We start from the raw sequence: 14,684 nt of genomic DNA, 5'->3' as shown, positions 1-14,684 counted from the left end.
TCACAGCCGGACTACAAACACCTGTAGCTATAGAAGTGACTGAAACACCTGAATCTAAAGATGTTGAGGAGTCAGGGAACACAATTTCTAATATAATGATCATCTTATCAGCATTTTAATGCTTTTTGATTGATCCAAAATGTTTCACAGAGAAAAAATGGCCCGTCTTCTTCATTGAATGTAAACACTGAATGTGATCACACCAAACGTCAGTATAGATACAGGTGTTTGTCCTTGTCTTCTATAAGAGGTTGTCTGAGATGCTATGCTAATAGCAGATAAAGAAACTGATGCAATGTGATAAAGCAGTGTGCATGGGGAGTGGGGAGGGTTCGAATCACCCCTGAATCCATCAATTGGATTTTACAAATAAGCTATTTAGCAGTTTACTGTAATGTTTTTAAATTCATCTTGTTTATCCTTTGTTAAATCCATTAAAGTCTAACCAGGAACACTGCAGTCTGCACTCTTCAGATTCACTTCTCATGTATAGAAATCAATGTTTATGGTATTTGTCCCTGTTACATAAAAAAATAAAATATGATTGCCCTCTACTGGTTTAAGCTGTTACTGAGCCGCCTTTTGAGCAGCCTGGGATTGCTTCTCAAGTCAGCTTTGAACAGGACACATGATTTTTTCTGTGAATGCTCCTGTTTCAAGATGTGTCTAAATTTACTGGACTTCATTAGAGAAAAAGTCTTCAGTAGGCATATTATTCTAAGCTTCAGTAAGTTAGACTAAGATCATTTTAAAGCTCTTGTGCCCATATCAAGTTCAAATTTTACTAATTACATGAAAATTAATTATTTTTTAAGTGACTTGTCCATCCCAATTTTGCCAGATTCATATTTTTAAACAAGATTGGTTTTAGATGTAAACATCAGTAGAATTCAATGATTTAGAAAACAGATTGGGTGGAGAATCGAGTGATGAAACTCTACATAATACACATCTCAGTGAAAACTAAGATAAATGTATGACTTATGGCAAATGTTCCTCACCTATGCAAGATGTTAATTAATTATGAAGACTGTTTAATATCCACTAGATACAATGTTTGTACAGTGCCATCTTATGTTTCTGTCTTTGATGCTTTTCTTGGATAGAAGCTGTTCTGTTACTACATGTTTCACACCAGTTCAATCAAACCAGCCCGCTTCCATTTCTGAGCAATCTGTCATGTCTGGCTGAACCTTACGGACCCACATGCAGAATCTGGCTCGGACACGACTGAAGGGAGAAGAGTTTATTGTTAATTCAGCCAACACAGAATGGAGAATAACAGAGTCTCTTAGAATACACTGCCACAGGCTGTGCAGGTGGCTGGAGGTGCGCTGAGGGAGGAGACGTTGGTCACGGAGCTGTCACAGAGGTGGTGAAGAGGGGGCAGTCAGACTGAGGCGATCGTCAGAGAGTTTTCACTGAGGCGGTGGAGAGCGGGCAGGCTGACAGAAACTAAGCTGCAGATTGGATCAGCACGCTGAGTTAGACGCAGAAGGGATCCGTCCAGGAGCGCTTCGATTAAAACCTGGGAATCCAGAGACACAAGAGGTGAGCTATCAGGAAGCTTTCAACAGGAATCAGATTAAACTTTCTCGAGGGGAATTTCACGAGGGCTAGATTGGTACCAGAATATGGGGACCATCAGGCGTGGAAGAGATGGCTGCAGCTCCTTAAATCCCTCTCAGGTGGATGGGTAAATTGATCTCAGGTGCTCAGACAGCCAGCCACGCCCACCTGCAGTGCTCCAGAAGAAATAGAGAAACACTCCACTCAAGGGTTCTGACACAAGCTCTGCATTAGTGGTAGTTCTGGTCTCTGGACTTTCATAAAATCTTTAAAACCTCCTTTAAAGTATCTTATAATCTAATCTGTTGAACTGCTTGCAAAGTCTTAATCATGATGAAATGACTCGTTTCCTTGCAGGTAACCAGGGCTGATGAAAGAGGAAGGACTGCAAGCACCACTCCCTTTTAGCAACTATAACTTTCATGTAAGTCAGTCAGAATAACAGACTAAGCTTCCTTCTTCTCTTAGATGAGATGCACTAAGCTGACCATAGGATCATTGAAGTGATGGCATCAGGTCTGGAATATGATGCAACTGATCCTTTGATGAAAACAAACTTTAGTCCACAGCTACAGAGGTGAAAAGAAGAAAATTAAGGAGGTGTGGCTTTGTTTGTCATCAGTCAAAATGAAGAGGCAGCAGAGTTGTACAGAAAATGAGTTTATTTCTTAATACAGCAGGATCTGGTCTTACATCACATACAGATGTCTCCATGCATTTAGCACTGGGACATTATTTTTTTTTTTAATCTATTTGTGCAACTATAATGTTTAAGAATGAATTACAGGGAATATTTTCTTTCCCCCCCCCCAACACTAAATACTACTGTTTTAAGGACACAGTCTACATAAGAGTTCATTCAAACCCCGAAGGAAACCAAAGAACTCTAACCACCAAACGTGAATCCAGTTTACCAGCAGAACAGAGCAAATACTTTGTAAGGAAATGTTTGCCTTACCGTGGAGAAGTGAAGAGCAAATCTGCTTTTTGAAAGCAATAAACTGCAGGTTGTATTTCTTTAAACAGATAAATATATGCAGGTTAAATTAAACATTTAGGAACAAAAATCCCATTCCCAAACTGTCTTATACGTGTTTGGTATGAGAAATGTATTGATAAGGTGTCAGAGAGGATGTACAGTACATTTCTTGAGTATTGCACAAGAAAACCATCTTAATAACACAGAGCCCCTTGCAAAAGTATTCACACCCCATATGCTGTTCTTTTGATATGTTGTCATTATGTTCATAACAGAAGTGTATATTTTTTGTCAAAACAGTGTGAGAGACCAACACAAAGTAGTGCATAATAATCAATTAGTAAGAAAATAATCCTTTTTTTGGTTTACAGTATAAATAATTAAAAAAAAAACATTACCCTAACACACCAACATCACTGTAAAACGTAGTGGCTGCATCATGCTTAAGGAAGCCTTTCTTTAGAGGGGATATGGCAACTAGTCCGAGTTGATAGGAAGGTTGAGATGATGGCGGAGAAGCAGGTATAATTTGTGTTCTTCACTTTGGTTTATCACACTAAAATCCAATTACATACAGTGAAGTTTGTGGTTGGCAAATCGTGAAGAGTTGAATACTTTTGCAAGATGCTGTTCAGATCGAAAGCGAGCCAACGATTTTTTTTTAAAACTACAACACCAACATGTTGATTCTCTTACTCTGTTGTCCGTTAAATGAATTTTGCAAATACATAACTGGGACTGTAAACCATTAATGACAACAGCCGGCTGAAGACTCCTTCATAATATTCACATTTAGTAGTGCAGTTGCAAAGACAGAATCAAATTGGAAAACACCAATATCCAAAGCTATTGGAGAGCTGGAGAGATGGTATAGACACATTAGAGCAGGGGTAACCAAAAATCAGCGTGGTCTGAATAAAGAAAATCAACAACCAGTTAAGGTCCGGAGACATTTTTAATTATAATCTGTTACTTTAAACAGAATTTAATACTGAAATAAAATGAGGTGTTTATGCATCCAAGTTAAAAATTGACTTTTTAAATAAAAAATACATAAAAAAAAAAAAACATTTTCCATTTTAAAACCTGAAGTGTTTTTTTGAAGTAGAGAACAACAATTGTTCAGTTTGGTATACAGACATTTCCAGATTCACATATTTTATAAAACACCTGAACTGACCGTTTGTTATTTTTTTCCCCTTTCTTTTTTATGACTTGAGTGAAGTGGGTTTTAGGCTTACCTGCACGGTTTTAAACCTGGGTTTGAATGGTGACAAAGCTAATCTCAAGCACATATCAACGAGCTTATTTTGAGCCTGGATTGATATTTAGTTTTGATTATGTTCATGGTGGAGAATCCTGCTTCACAGCAGAAGTTTGAGCCAAACATACTCAAAATGGTCTTTTTCTTTCACCAGTTCACCGCAGTTCTTACAGCAGTCCACACTTTCTTTCTCTTTTTCTCATTGTCTTCTCCTTCTTTCCCAGCGCCCAGCTTTCCATAGGTTTGCCTGCTTTGTCTAAAAGCAGCTAGCAGCAGTAGCCCTGACTGACACAGGTCATTGGCTAATTTATATCACGTGTAGCCTGGTCCCGGACGTTCTGGATGGCTTTACCGTACAAACAGGAGAAGCGGTTCAAGTGAAACTAAACACTGCTGTTGGAGAACATGCGGTAATTTATAAATGTTTTAAATCAGATTGGGTCGGACTGCTAATCCGTGACCTCTGCATTAGAGGGTGGACAAGGAGGAGCTTTGCGTTATCAAATGTAAATGCCTGTGTTTCACTTTAAGGCAGATGAGCAAATGCTGCCACCTGATGCAGAAAGCACTGTTTTCTTCATTTCAGTTTAGTGAAGAAAATAAGGGCAGGTTAGAAAAAATTTACAAGCAGTGTCCTCGCCTGCAGATCACCGAATGGAGACGCGATGCTGATTAAAGGATGTGTGCAGGTCAGGAAATTAAGAGAGTCTTTCACAGCTTTAAATTCCTAAAAAGGACAGTTTGAATGCTTTGTGTTGCTGCAAACACAACATGGATTTTGAGAGGTTTCTGAAATGTAGCAGTGAAAAGATGCGTCTTATTATTCTTATTCCTCCACACCCAGCATACACATTTACATTGACTGAAAGTTTTCAACGCTGCATAAAAACAGCAAAGGAGAGGAAACCATCAGAGCCAGTTATGATGGTATTATTCAGTAGTAGTAATACTAGTAATGTAAACATGGATCAGCATCCTCACACACCTGAACTGCAAAAATGATGTGAACCGGACTGTTGTTTTAAACTCTGCCCCCAAAAATCTTTAGAAAAAAGTCCCAATTTCCACTTTGCCCCAAGATATGTAGGGGATACAGCAAACATTGACTTTTTGGTCTGGAAGCAGGAGTGGCTAGGTGTTAAGGAAATCAAACATAACTACAGGATATCATAGGACTACCAAACTATGGCAGTGAGATGAAGTTTGTTTCGTTTTTAGGGGGGCCACCCTAAATGATTGACGGCGGTGACAGCATCATGCTGTGGGGATGCCTTTATTAGCATGGACAGAGACGTTGGGGTGACTTGATGGGAGTATGGCTCAAGCTACATACAGGGCATAAATTAATTTGATTTTTGTGGTGATAGATGAAAAATCCTTCTTTTGATGAAAAATCCTTCTGCTGTCTGCTCCCACATCGAAACGCTGATTCAAAATGTGTTCAGTATTGTTAAACAAAGAAGAGAAAAACATTGGAACCTGCAAAAAGCTATTGTTTTGTAAAATATGGATCTTTGACAGGACCACTGCTGTTTACATAAACGACTTACAGCTTAAAAAACAAAACCTGGACACAGCAACTACAGAAAAACACAGAGGACACTAAACCGAAGACAAAGGTGGACGGAGAAAAAGTAAGTGTCTGTCGTGCCTTGTTACCATTATTGTGAATTAGTGTATGTGGTCAGATATGAACTTTTTATCTTTAAATAACCAGAGCATCGAGCAAAAACATTTTTTCCTCAAAACCAGGGTCTTGCTTTGCATCTACCAATCGAAAACCCTCGTACCAAACCCCTCCCCCTCCATCCCAAGAGGAAAGAAAACACTGGATCAGGGGGGTGGCTTGCTGGCTGTGTTTTACAGGTTTGCCCGCTCTTACTTTTTGTTCTTTAGTTGATTAGCCAGCCAGTCGAGGCCCTCATAGAGGCCGTCGCCACTGGTGGCGCATGTGGCCTGGATGTACCAGTTGCGGTGACGCAGGGAGTGTAAGCCCAGCTTGTCTGTGATCTCAGCTGCATTCATGGCGTTAGGTAAATCCTGTGAAAATGGGGGGAAAAAAAGGTTAGCGTGTAAATTAAGGGGGGATCATATTTCAACCAAGCCACCACAGAACCAATTCGAATTCTCTGATCCCCTCTTAAAACAAGACGTTAGACTCTGGTCTAAACTAATTAAAGCACAGATCTATCTGGAAAAGGTTCTGAGAGATAATGAACTTCCACCAGCTCTGCATAAGATCAAAGAACATTTAGCTGTGGTGATTAAACCAGCGAGTATTAATAAAACCAATAAGACACTGATTGTTTCGTTTTCGTCCTTGTTAAAAGGTTTAAAACTCCATCAAAAAGGTGAATACATATTGAATCGGTATGTAAAATGACTACTTCCTGACTCATTTGATGTCATGGCATCATACAGCACCCTAGTGGGTCACGTGACTGAATGAGGAATTTAGCGTCGTCTGATAACTCTGAATTATTTTATGCTATAAACAACAAAATGCTGGAATTGTTTTCTCTTGTGATTTTATTTTGTACAAACTATCAAATGAGAAACTATAAGTATGTGCTTTCTATTTGAACTTTAAGAGTATCATAAAAAAAGTTATCATTAGATAAGATTCCTTGCCTGTTTATTTGCAAACACAAGCAGCACTGCGTCTCTCAGCTCATCCTCAGCCAGCATCCTCATCAGCTCCTCTCGAGCCTCGTTCACACGCTCTCTGTCATTACTGTCCACCACAAAGATCAGACCTGAAGCAGTAAAAGAAAAAAATAAGGTGCCGAGTCCAAGATTTTCTAAACATAAGCAGACATTTGTTACAGCTTGCTAATTAGCTCTGCTCACCCTGAGTGTTTTGGAAGTAGTGCCTCCAGAGGGGCCGGATCTTGTCCTGTCCACCTACGTCCCACACAGTGAAGCTGATGTTCTTGTACTCTACCGTCTCAACATTAAATCCTGAGAAAAAAAGGAGGACGTCATTCTACATGTACCGTGAACACAGAGGAAGACCGCCGATAAGCAGTGAATGCAAATCGCTCAGCACAAACCGATTGTCGGAATGGTGGTGACTATCTCCCCCAATTTCAGCTTGTAAAGGATTGTCGTTTTCCCTGCCGCATCGAGCCCCACCATCAAGATTCTCATCTCCTTCTTTCCTATGAGGCTCTTCAGCAAATTCCCAAAAATATTCCCCATGATTTCAGGAAAGGTTCTGTTACTTCAGTCAGGGTGATGGTGGCAGTTTTTTTGTCGTCCTGTGGAGACTGACATTCAAGGAGGACTGAAAAGAAAACAAAAACCTTTAAGAGAGACAGAATTTTCTACAGACCAAAAACAAACATTAAAAAAACACCTCTTGAGGCCTTTTCAAAATGGTCAGCAGCAACTATCAGTTTGTATGTTAATAAATTTTTAGGAAAATTGTCTACCAAATATTAAAACTGCCTTTTCATTCACCAAAAAGAATTACCATGCTATAAATGGGCTTTCTGTTCTAATGGTAAATAAAAGTTTTGGTGAACCTCAGGGGTCTACATTAGGTTCACTACATTTGAATGTGTTTACTATGGAATATTCTGTAGTCTGTTCATGATATATGTGAAAATTAAAGACCAGTTTGCCATAATCTGTATAACCAATCAAGACTAGATCTCTGACTTGTTATTTACTTAAGCTTTATTTTAGATGTTGCTGTAGAAAGAAAATGACTAGTATAGAAATAAAGCATTGAGGATTAAAGCAACACTATGCAACTGTTTACCCAGGTATTAGATTAATTTTAGATATATGAAATATTTTTTCTGGTCAGTATACAACATCTGGTGTATTCTGAATCTGTTTTATCATCAAACTGCTAGATAAGAGCGTATCAATACAACTTTTGCATTTTCTATACGATACAGATTTTAATTTTGACTGATACAAATGCTCATATGGTATATCAGCATGAATAATATAGACGTGTAGTACTCATAGTGTCAAATTAAAAAAGGTGACATTATTAAATATTATTATTCAAAGAGAGAGCAATAGTTAGCAACAACAGGTATGCAAACAAAAGACCCATTTGTTATTATCCAGTGGGTTAAATAAACTTTAGAAATGGACTGTTTCTATCAGCTTGCTTTTGTAGATGAGGGTCAATTTATCCCAATTTTTATTCTTTGGCTAATATCTGATCGATTTCAGATATCAATTTAAGATTGGGAAATCCCTACTGCTAGAGACTGCACCGAAAAATTAAACTCACTGACAAAATAAAAGTAAACCACAGCACTAATCATGCCTGTGCCGAAAACTGATGTGAAGGCACAGCGCAAGACAGGTGCAGGGCTGTTACAGAGCCACAGTCAGCCTCACAGAAGGTGACAGAGATGCATGTCTGTGCTATGACTCGAGGCAAAGGCACAATCTGTTCAGACTCCTTTCACAGCTTTTCATTCTCCTTCAAATGTTAGCTTGCAACCACGCCAACCCCTCAGAGCACATGCAGCATGTCCTACATTACCAGGCCTGGCTTGGATGCATTTAAAACACGAGCCAACAACTATGTCACCAAATACTGTTGAAACAGAAAGCAATAAGTCAGACAGCAAAACCGGACTCCTATAATCCAAGTTTTTTTCAAACTGATGCTATGCCATTTTAGTCTAAAGGTAAAAGACAGTTATTTTAGGGGGACTGGGTAAAGGCTGAAACCAAGTTTTTCTTTTCTTTCGCAGGGGCTCAGTTTTAGCTGCATTACAGGTTGTGGAAAAGGCTATTTATCTTTCATGACAATAAAAAAATCTATGCTTTTGCACTGGAGATTATGATGGGTATCAACGTTGAAAACTGCTGTTTTTTTGCTATAGTCTTCAGGTCAATTTTCCAAACATAGTAAGACTTAAATGTCAATACCATTAAGTAATTTAGCCTGGTGAAGGAGTAACAAAAAGTGACAGCATAACATTTAATAATTACTTTATGGCAGATGTATTAATCTATGGATGGGCGGTGGAAATACATGGATTAATGGAAAACATTTATTCTTATTTTATGACCATTTGACTTTCTATTTCAGAATATTGTACATTTGTTTAGGCGATTAAATGCTTGGAGCATAGTCAGGAAATAATTTTCTACTAAATTATTTTCCATGGTCATCCATATTCTGAGGATATCTTTGAAATCCAGTATATATAGAAATTAGCTATACTAAGCAACATAAGGGCACTTCAGCAACTACGCATCAGTTTACACTTCAATATGCAAATAACTTTAAAAATGCAGCATTAGAAAGTCGTGTTTTATTGAGAAATATTAAACGCATGTGCTGTTAGGACTGACTTTGGGAACATGATAATATCAGGTATAAGATGGGATTTTGGAATTGCATTATCTGAGGAATGGAGAAAGTAGCTGTTTTATTCAATTGATTTTTTTTGACTCGGTTTGTCAACGTAGCAAAAAGATAAACAGGATTTTTTTTGCATCTCTGTCCATGGTGCTGAAAAGGGATCGCTGCGTGCAGGTATAAAGGGGAAACGGGGCCTGAGGATGCCCCCCTAAGCAGCACCGGTGTCTCAGGTTAGCTTGGAATGCTACGTTAGGTTAGGTAACGTTATATTCGTTAATCTGCACCTCAGATAAATTACATTTCCCCATACGAGTCCCAGTTTAGCTGTAGCTAAGTTATACGGAATTATCAATTAGGAGATACTTTAATATTAGACACAACTGAATGCGAAGGTTGCTATCGTTTGAACCGTGTTGATCCACCCCATTCATCCAGTCATCTATCCCTCCCCACCGCGCATCACCTCAGAGGACATCCCGCTACAACCGCGGCGCTCTGAGACAGCGAGGCCGCTGCACAAAGGAACCGTTCCCCCGTTATAATTCACTCAGCTGTCTAAACCTAGGTGTAACGTGCCATGTTGATAGAGCAGGCTGTATCCTCTCTTACCTTAGACGTGCAGTCCACAACTGAAAGGTCTCACGAGATCTTCCGGATGACTGCTCAGCAGCAGACGAAACCTCGCGATGATAAAACTACAGCGGTATGTAGTACCTTTGTAATTAGAAATTAACTGGGGTCTGTGATTTTGTGTTTTAATTGTGTATTTTTTTCTCTGTTACGATATTAAATTATTTAAAGATTTGACAAATTATGAGTTGGTGGTAAATATATTGAGAAAATCCTCAGCACACCAATTTAAGATAAGATGGATATGTTTAAGTTTACGCAATTGCTACTTTGCAACTTAAATAGGAAAAGTCACTCAGAACCTATTTCCAAATGAAAGATGCTGATAAAATCCCTTTTTAATGTTAGTGCTAATTTGACGAGTAACTAAAGAACTTTGATTGCTGAAATAACAACAAGAATCCCTTCTTTGACTATTGAAGCTGGAAGATTTAACCAAATAGTCCTAGAGAGAGTAATATGAACAAAGACAAGAAGAAAGTGAAGTACATCTTATTTTTTTATTGGCCTCTGTGTGATGACTTTGTATAAAGTGATTATACCCGATAGATTTTCCCTTTTTTGTCCCACTTGAACCACATATATTAATATATTTATTGTATTTTATGTAGTAGACTAACACCAAATGAAGTACATTTTTAGCCGGAAGAAAGGAGATCTATAGTTTTAAATTATTTTTATGATAAAATGCTGAAAACACCCCCAACATGGACTGTTGTCCCTGCTGCCCTCTGGGAAGAGGCTTCGACTTCAAAGCATCCGATGCAGGTTCCAGCAGATTCCAGCACAGCTTCTTCCCCTCTGCCATTAGACTGAATGTTGAATAAAATAAGGAAAAAAAGCTGAATGTTGGAAAACTATAAATCATATCTCAGTCTTATATTTACATTTGATCACCATGTTTAGATTTTATCACAAATGCACTTTAATAAATTGAAATGTCTTGAGAGCTGTTTGAAATTTAGTTTTGTATACACCCTGTGTGTACAGAATGACAATAAAGTTTGTCAAAAGTTCAAGTCTAAGTAAAGTGTGATGTGCATTTTGTATTCGTGCCAACTGAGTTAACTGGAAGTCTTTTGAGTTTTATATTTCTTCTAGATTTACATGTATGGTAAATGAAATGTTTGCTCCATTTCTATGGTAAAAAGCTTAAACTCAACCCCAAATTGGATTGAAGGGTTCTGAAATTTCTTTTTCAATTATTGCCACTTATACTCAACAGGACTTGAGATTTTTAGCAGATGAATGTGCCTTGATCTCAAACATTGCATTAAATCTCTTGGTTTGGCAACTGCGAACGGTTCTTTTACATTTTGTTATTTGCTGATAAAGACTTTCCTTGTGCGGGTTTTCATTTTGAGTGGAAAGTCATATCTTTGTAGTTTAATTATTCTCTTTTAGCAAAACAATGGGCTTTAATTTATTTTTTATTCCTTTTATCTTTTACCCAATTTTATTGATTTGATTGTGTGGATGTTATTTTTCACCTTTTTTTTTACTGATTTTTTTAAAATCTGTACAGTTTTGTGTTTTATTTATTTATCTTTCTGTACAGAACTTTGGTCAGCTACGGTTGTTTTAAGTGCTTAACAAATAAAATTGGATTGGATTCCTGTTTTTAGAAAACATGTTAAATGATTTTTTGTAAAGTGCTAAAAGGTTGGGATATTGCTAAGTATATAACCCAGCCTGATTTAAACTTATATATTACCTGTCTGCTGTGTCTCTTGCTCATCATGAAGCAGTTTACTCACTAATATTCTCTTACAAACCTCTGAATCATTTGAGGAAATTGCTGCACTGGATTTTCCCATGGGTTATCAGAGTAAAGGATTAACAGAAATGCCCTTTTTTTTTACTGGTACCAACCCATCAAATAACATTCCCATAAAAGACACTGCAGTTGTGATTTTTGTCTGATGTTGGAATGAAACTATACATTTACATGTAAGGCAATGTGTGCATACATGAAATGTTTAATTGGATTATCTTAGAATATAGAACGAGTAGATTCATTTGAATAAACTTTGGGATGGATTAGATTCTATGTGGAACGTTTTTTAATGTGTCTGGGGCTCTTGTTAAAAACTGGTGTTAGGTAAATTAAGATAAATTTGAATGAATGTAAATAAATTGTTATGAATAATAAAATTTTGCTTTCTTATTAGTCCTCATAAAACAGTAGGTGAAGATGTGACCATTGCTCTAAACATGCTCAAGTATTAAGAAGGTCAACCCCAAAATGTTCTATAATATTAATAGTAGCACCACTGAAAAACATTAAAAACTTTTTGTGAATCACTGTGCAAGGCAAATGGCATGCTTGACCAATACTTGCAATGTTTAAATCTTCAGACCTGGAACAAATTAAAGCCTTGATTAGAATAATGACACAAACACCACAGAAACACAACTATGAAACCCCAAATAGAAAGACTGGGTTGGTTTAACATCTTAAAGTGCACGTTTGGGGCTTTAAAATAGTAAATGACTGCAATAATTATTACCTGGTGGTATCTGATGCACAGTGAAATGTAGAAGCTAAGGCAGACTAAGGATCTGAACCTTAAATAAGGTGCCTTTCCAACATACTTTTAAATAGTTTGTGATCTGATGGAGGAAGGTTTTATCTGTAGTTGGCGCACAGATGGGTCATCAGTTTGCATTTAGCAGCAGTACAAAGTGTTTTTAGATAGTCTGCTAAGTCAGAAATAGGTTTTGATAAAAAACATGTCCAGATTTTAATGTGAAAACTGTGGGAAACCTGGTCTAGACATTTTTTTATTTTTTTACATTGTTTATTAATGTTAATAAATCAATTCCTCTGAATGGTGACAAACCACCTTAAACACCTTAAATGTCTCCGACCTAGAAGCATCACAGGGACTTTTACATTTGACTTCCTTTTCGTGTGTCACTTGTTGACATTTAGCTGCCCAGCAACAAGCAAGTGAACATTTTTGCCTGGAAGGCGCAGATGTTTGATATAGATAACGATGGTGAATCATAGGTGAATAAAAATAGGTGAATCTTCCACATCACAAACTGTTTTCAGATTGTTTCTTTTTATAGAATAAACTGCAAGAACAATACAGTACCGCTGAATGTTTTGGATCCTTAAGTCAACTTTTAATTTTTAAGAGCAGGTAAACCATCACAGTTATTTAAGAATTTGCTATCAGAAAAATTGAAATAACCATATGCTCTCCTTTAATCTGCTTCAGAATAGTTTGCATCTTTCAGGACAAAAAATAGGTATGTGGGTAGAAGTGGAACATGTAATAGAATGCAGTGTCTGTGCCTTAAGAGCTGTTGTAACTGCAGCTGTGTTTAAAAAAATAACCTTTCCATGATATATCCAGTAGCAAACAGATATCTATGGCTTCAGTTTGACTGCACAACACCAAATTAAATTTCTAATGAAGAAGCTACAACAAAAAGGTTTAAAGTTCAAGAAGAAATCTGTATTTCTTTTATTTTAAACTAGACAGTCAGCAACATAGACTTTCATAAAAATCTTTGTTTTGAAGCTGGTGGCATAATTTGTTTTTTACAGAAATATTGAACTGCTAATACATGACTGTGAGGAACACGTGATCCCATATCCTTAAATTTAGTGTTTGTAATGTTAAAGATAATAAGATGTAGCATGTGATGTCTAGAAGAAATTTACTGAGATTTGATTTGATAAAATAGCAGATATTTATAAACTTCAAAGCAAGGGATCAATATTTTTTTCCACAAATAAAAATCTATAAAAGAGCAGCTTTGATAATGCTTCCTACAAATAGCCTTTGCTATAGCTACAGCTGCAGGTGTTTTGGGTTACCAACTTTGAATGGCCAGAAACACGTATTTACACCTATTTTACTGTTCAGCAGCTAAAGCTCCATCAAACTGGAATGACTTTGTTTTATTAAAGGTCCTTTTTCAAGTCTTACTCCATATTCTCAGTTGAATTCAGGTTTAAATTTTGAGGTCATTCTAACACACACATTAATTATTTCATCTTAATTGTTCTATAGTTTGGGATGACTGTTGAAAGTTAAGTTTCCTTATGAAATGTTTTACATTTGAAACTGATTTTCTTCATCTGTATTTGACGGCAAATAACAGATGGGTTCAACATGCATAAGAAGTCTAAAGATGATTAAAACAGATTTTATTTGGTGGTATTAGATTAAAAGAGACTAAATGCAAATGAAGATCACACTTTTCAAATGTTGTTTGCAAATATTTAAGAAAAAAATGAATCATGTTAATCTTATTTAAACAATTATGTGCCACTTTTTGCTGGTGTATTTGATACATGTAAATAAGAAGGTAAGTAGGTAAAAAGTATAGTTAGCCAGTACATTTTAGGTAAACACTGACTCACTTGATAGATTAATCCACGCATTCCAAAATTATTCACACTCCTAGTAGATTTAAAATAAAAGTTGTCTTTTCCTGTTATCAAGATGTTTATTTTGACTCTAAATACTGTTTACATTTAGCACTAGCCTTGCCAGAGTTCCAACTTAAACTTATTTTAAGAAGCCAAAGATTAGGGAGATCTCAAAGATGTGGAACTCATGTTTGACCCTAAAATTAATAGAACTATACAGACAGATGGCCAGCAATTATAGGAGGGCTTTATGGCAGTATCCAAATAAAACATGCTCCACTTATTATTTGAAAGTCCCAGTCTGTCTCATTTCCTATTAGAATTTCAGAAAAAAACTTCTACACTGAAAAAATAATGCAGCCGTTATTGGGATTTACTTAATCATATTTCGTTTCTTTAACACAATTGTTTTATGTCCTACCCTGCTAACATATGAAACAATCATGTTAAAGTAACTAAATATGATTAAGTAAATGCCAAATGGTTGCTCCATATTTTTCAGTGTAGA

General features: G+C 36.8%; 1 protein-coding gene across 1 annotated transcript; it reads right to left on the bottom strand.

The window, feature by feature from the left end:
• Positions 1-3,745: 3,745 nt before the first annotated feature.
• On the bottom strand, positions 3,746-7,098 carry LOC107082145 (ADP-ribosylation factor 3). The gene is made up of 4 exons (XM_015370667.1): positions 6,866-7,098; positions 6,663-6,773; positions 6,444-6,568; positions 3,746-5,852 (listed from the first exon to the last, which is right to left on the bottom strand). Exons 1-4 carry the CDS (start codon positions 7,011-7,013, stop codon positions 5,691-5,693), a joined length of 546 nt encoding a protein of 181 aa, XP_015226153.1. The 5' UTR covers positions 7,014-7,098; the 3' UTR covers positions 3,746-5,690.
• Positions 7,099-14,684: the final 7,586 nt, after the last annotated feature.

Source organism: Cyprinodon variegatus, unplaced genomic scaffold (assembly GCF_000732505.1).
Source record: "Cyprinodon variegatus isolate N-32 unplaced genomic scaffold, C_variegatus-1.0 Scaffold47, whole genome shotgun sequence".
Classification (NCBI taxonomy): Eukaryota; Metazoa; Chordata; class Actinopteri; order Cyprinodontiformes; family Cyprinodontidae; genus Cyprinodon; species Cyprinodon variegatus.
Note: the sequence above shows the minus strand (reverse complement) of the source record. Positions and strands in the feature narration are given on the sequence as shown.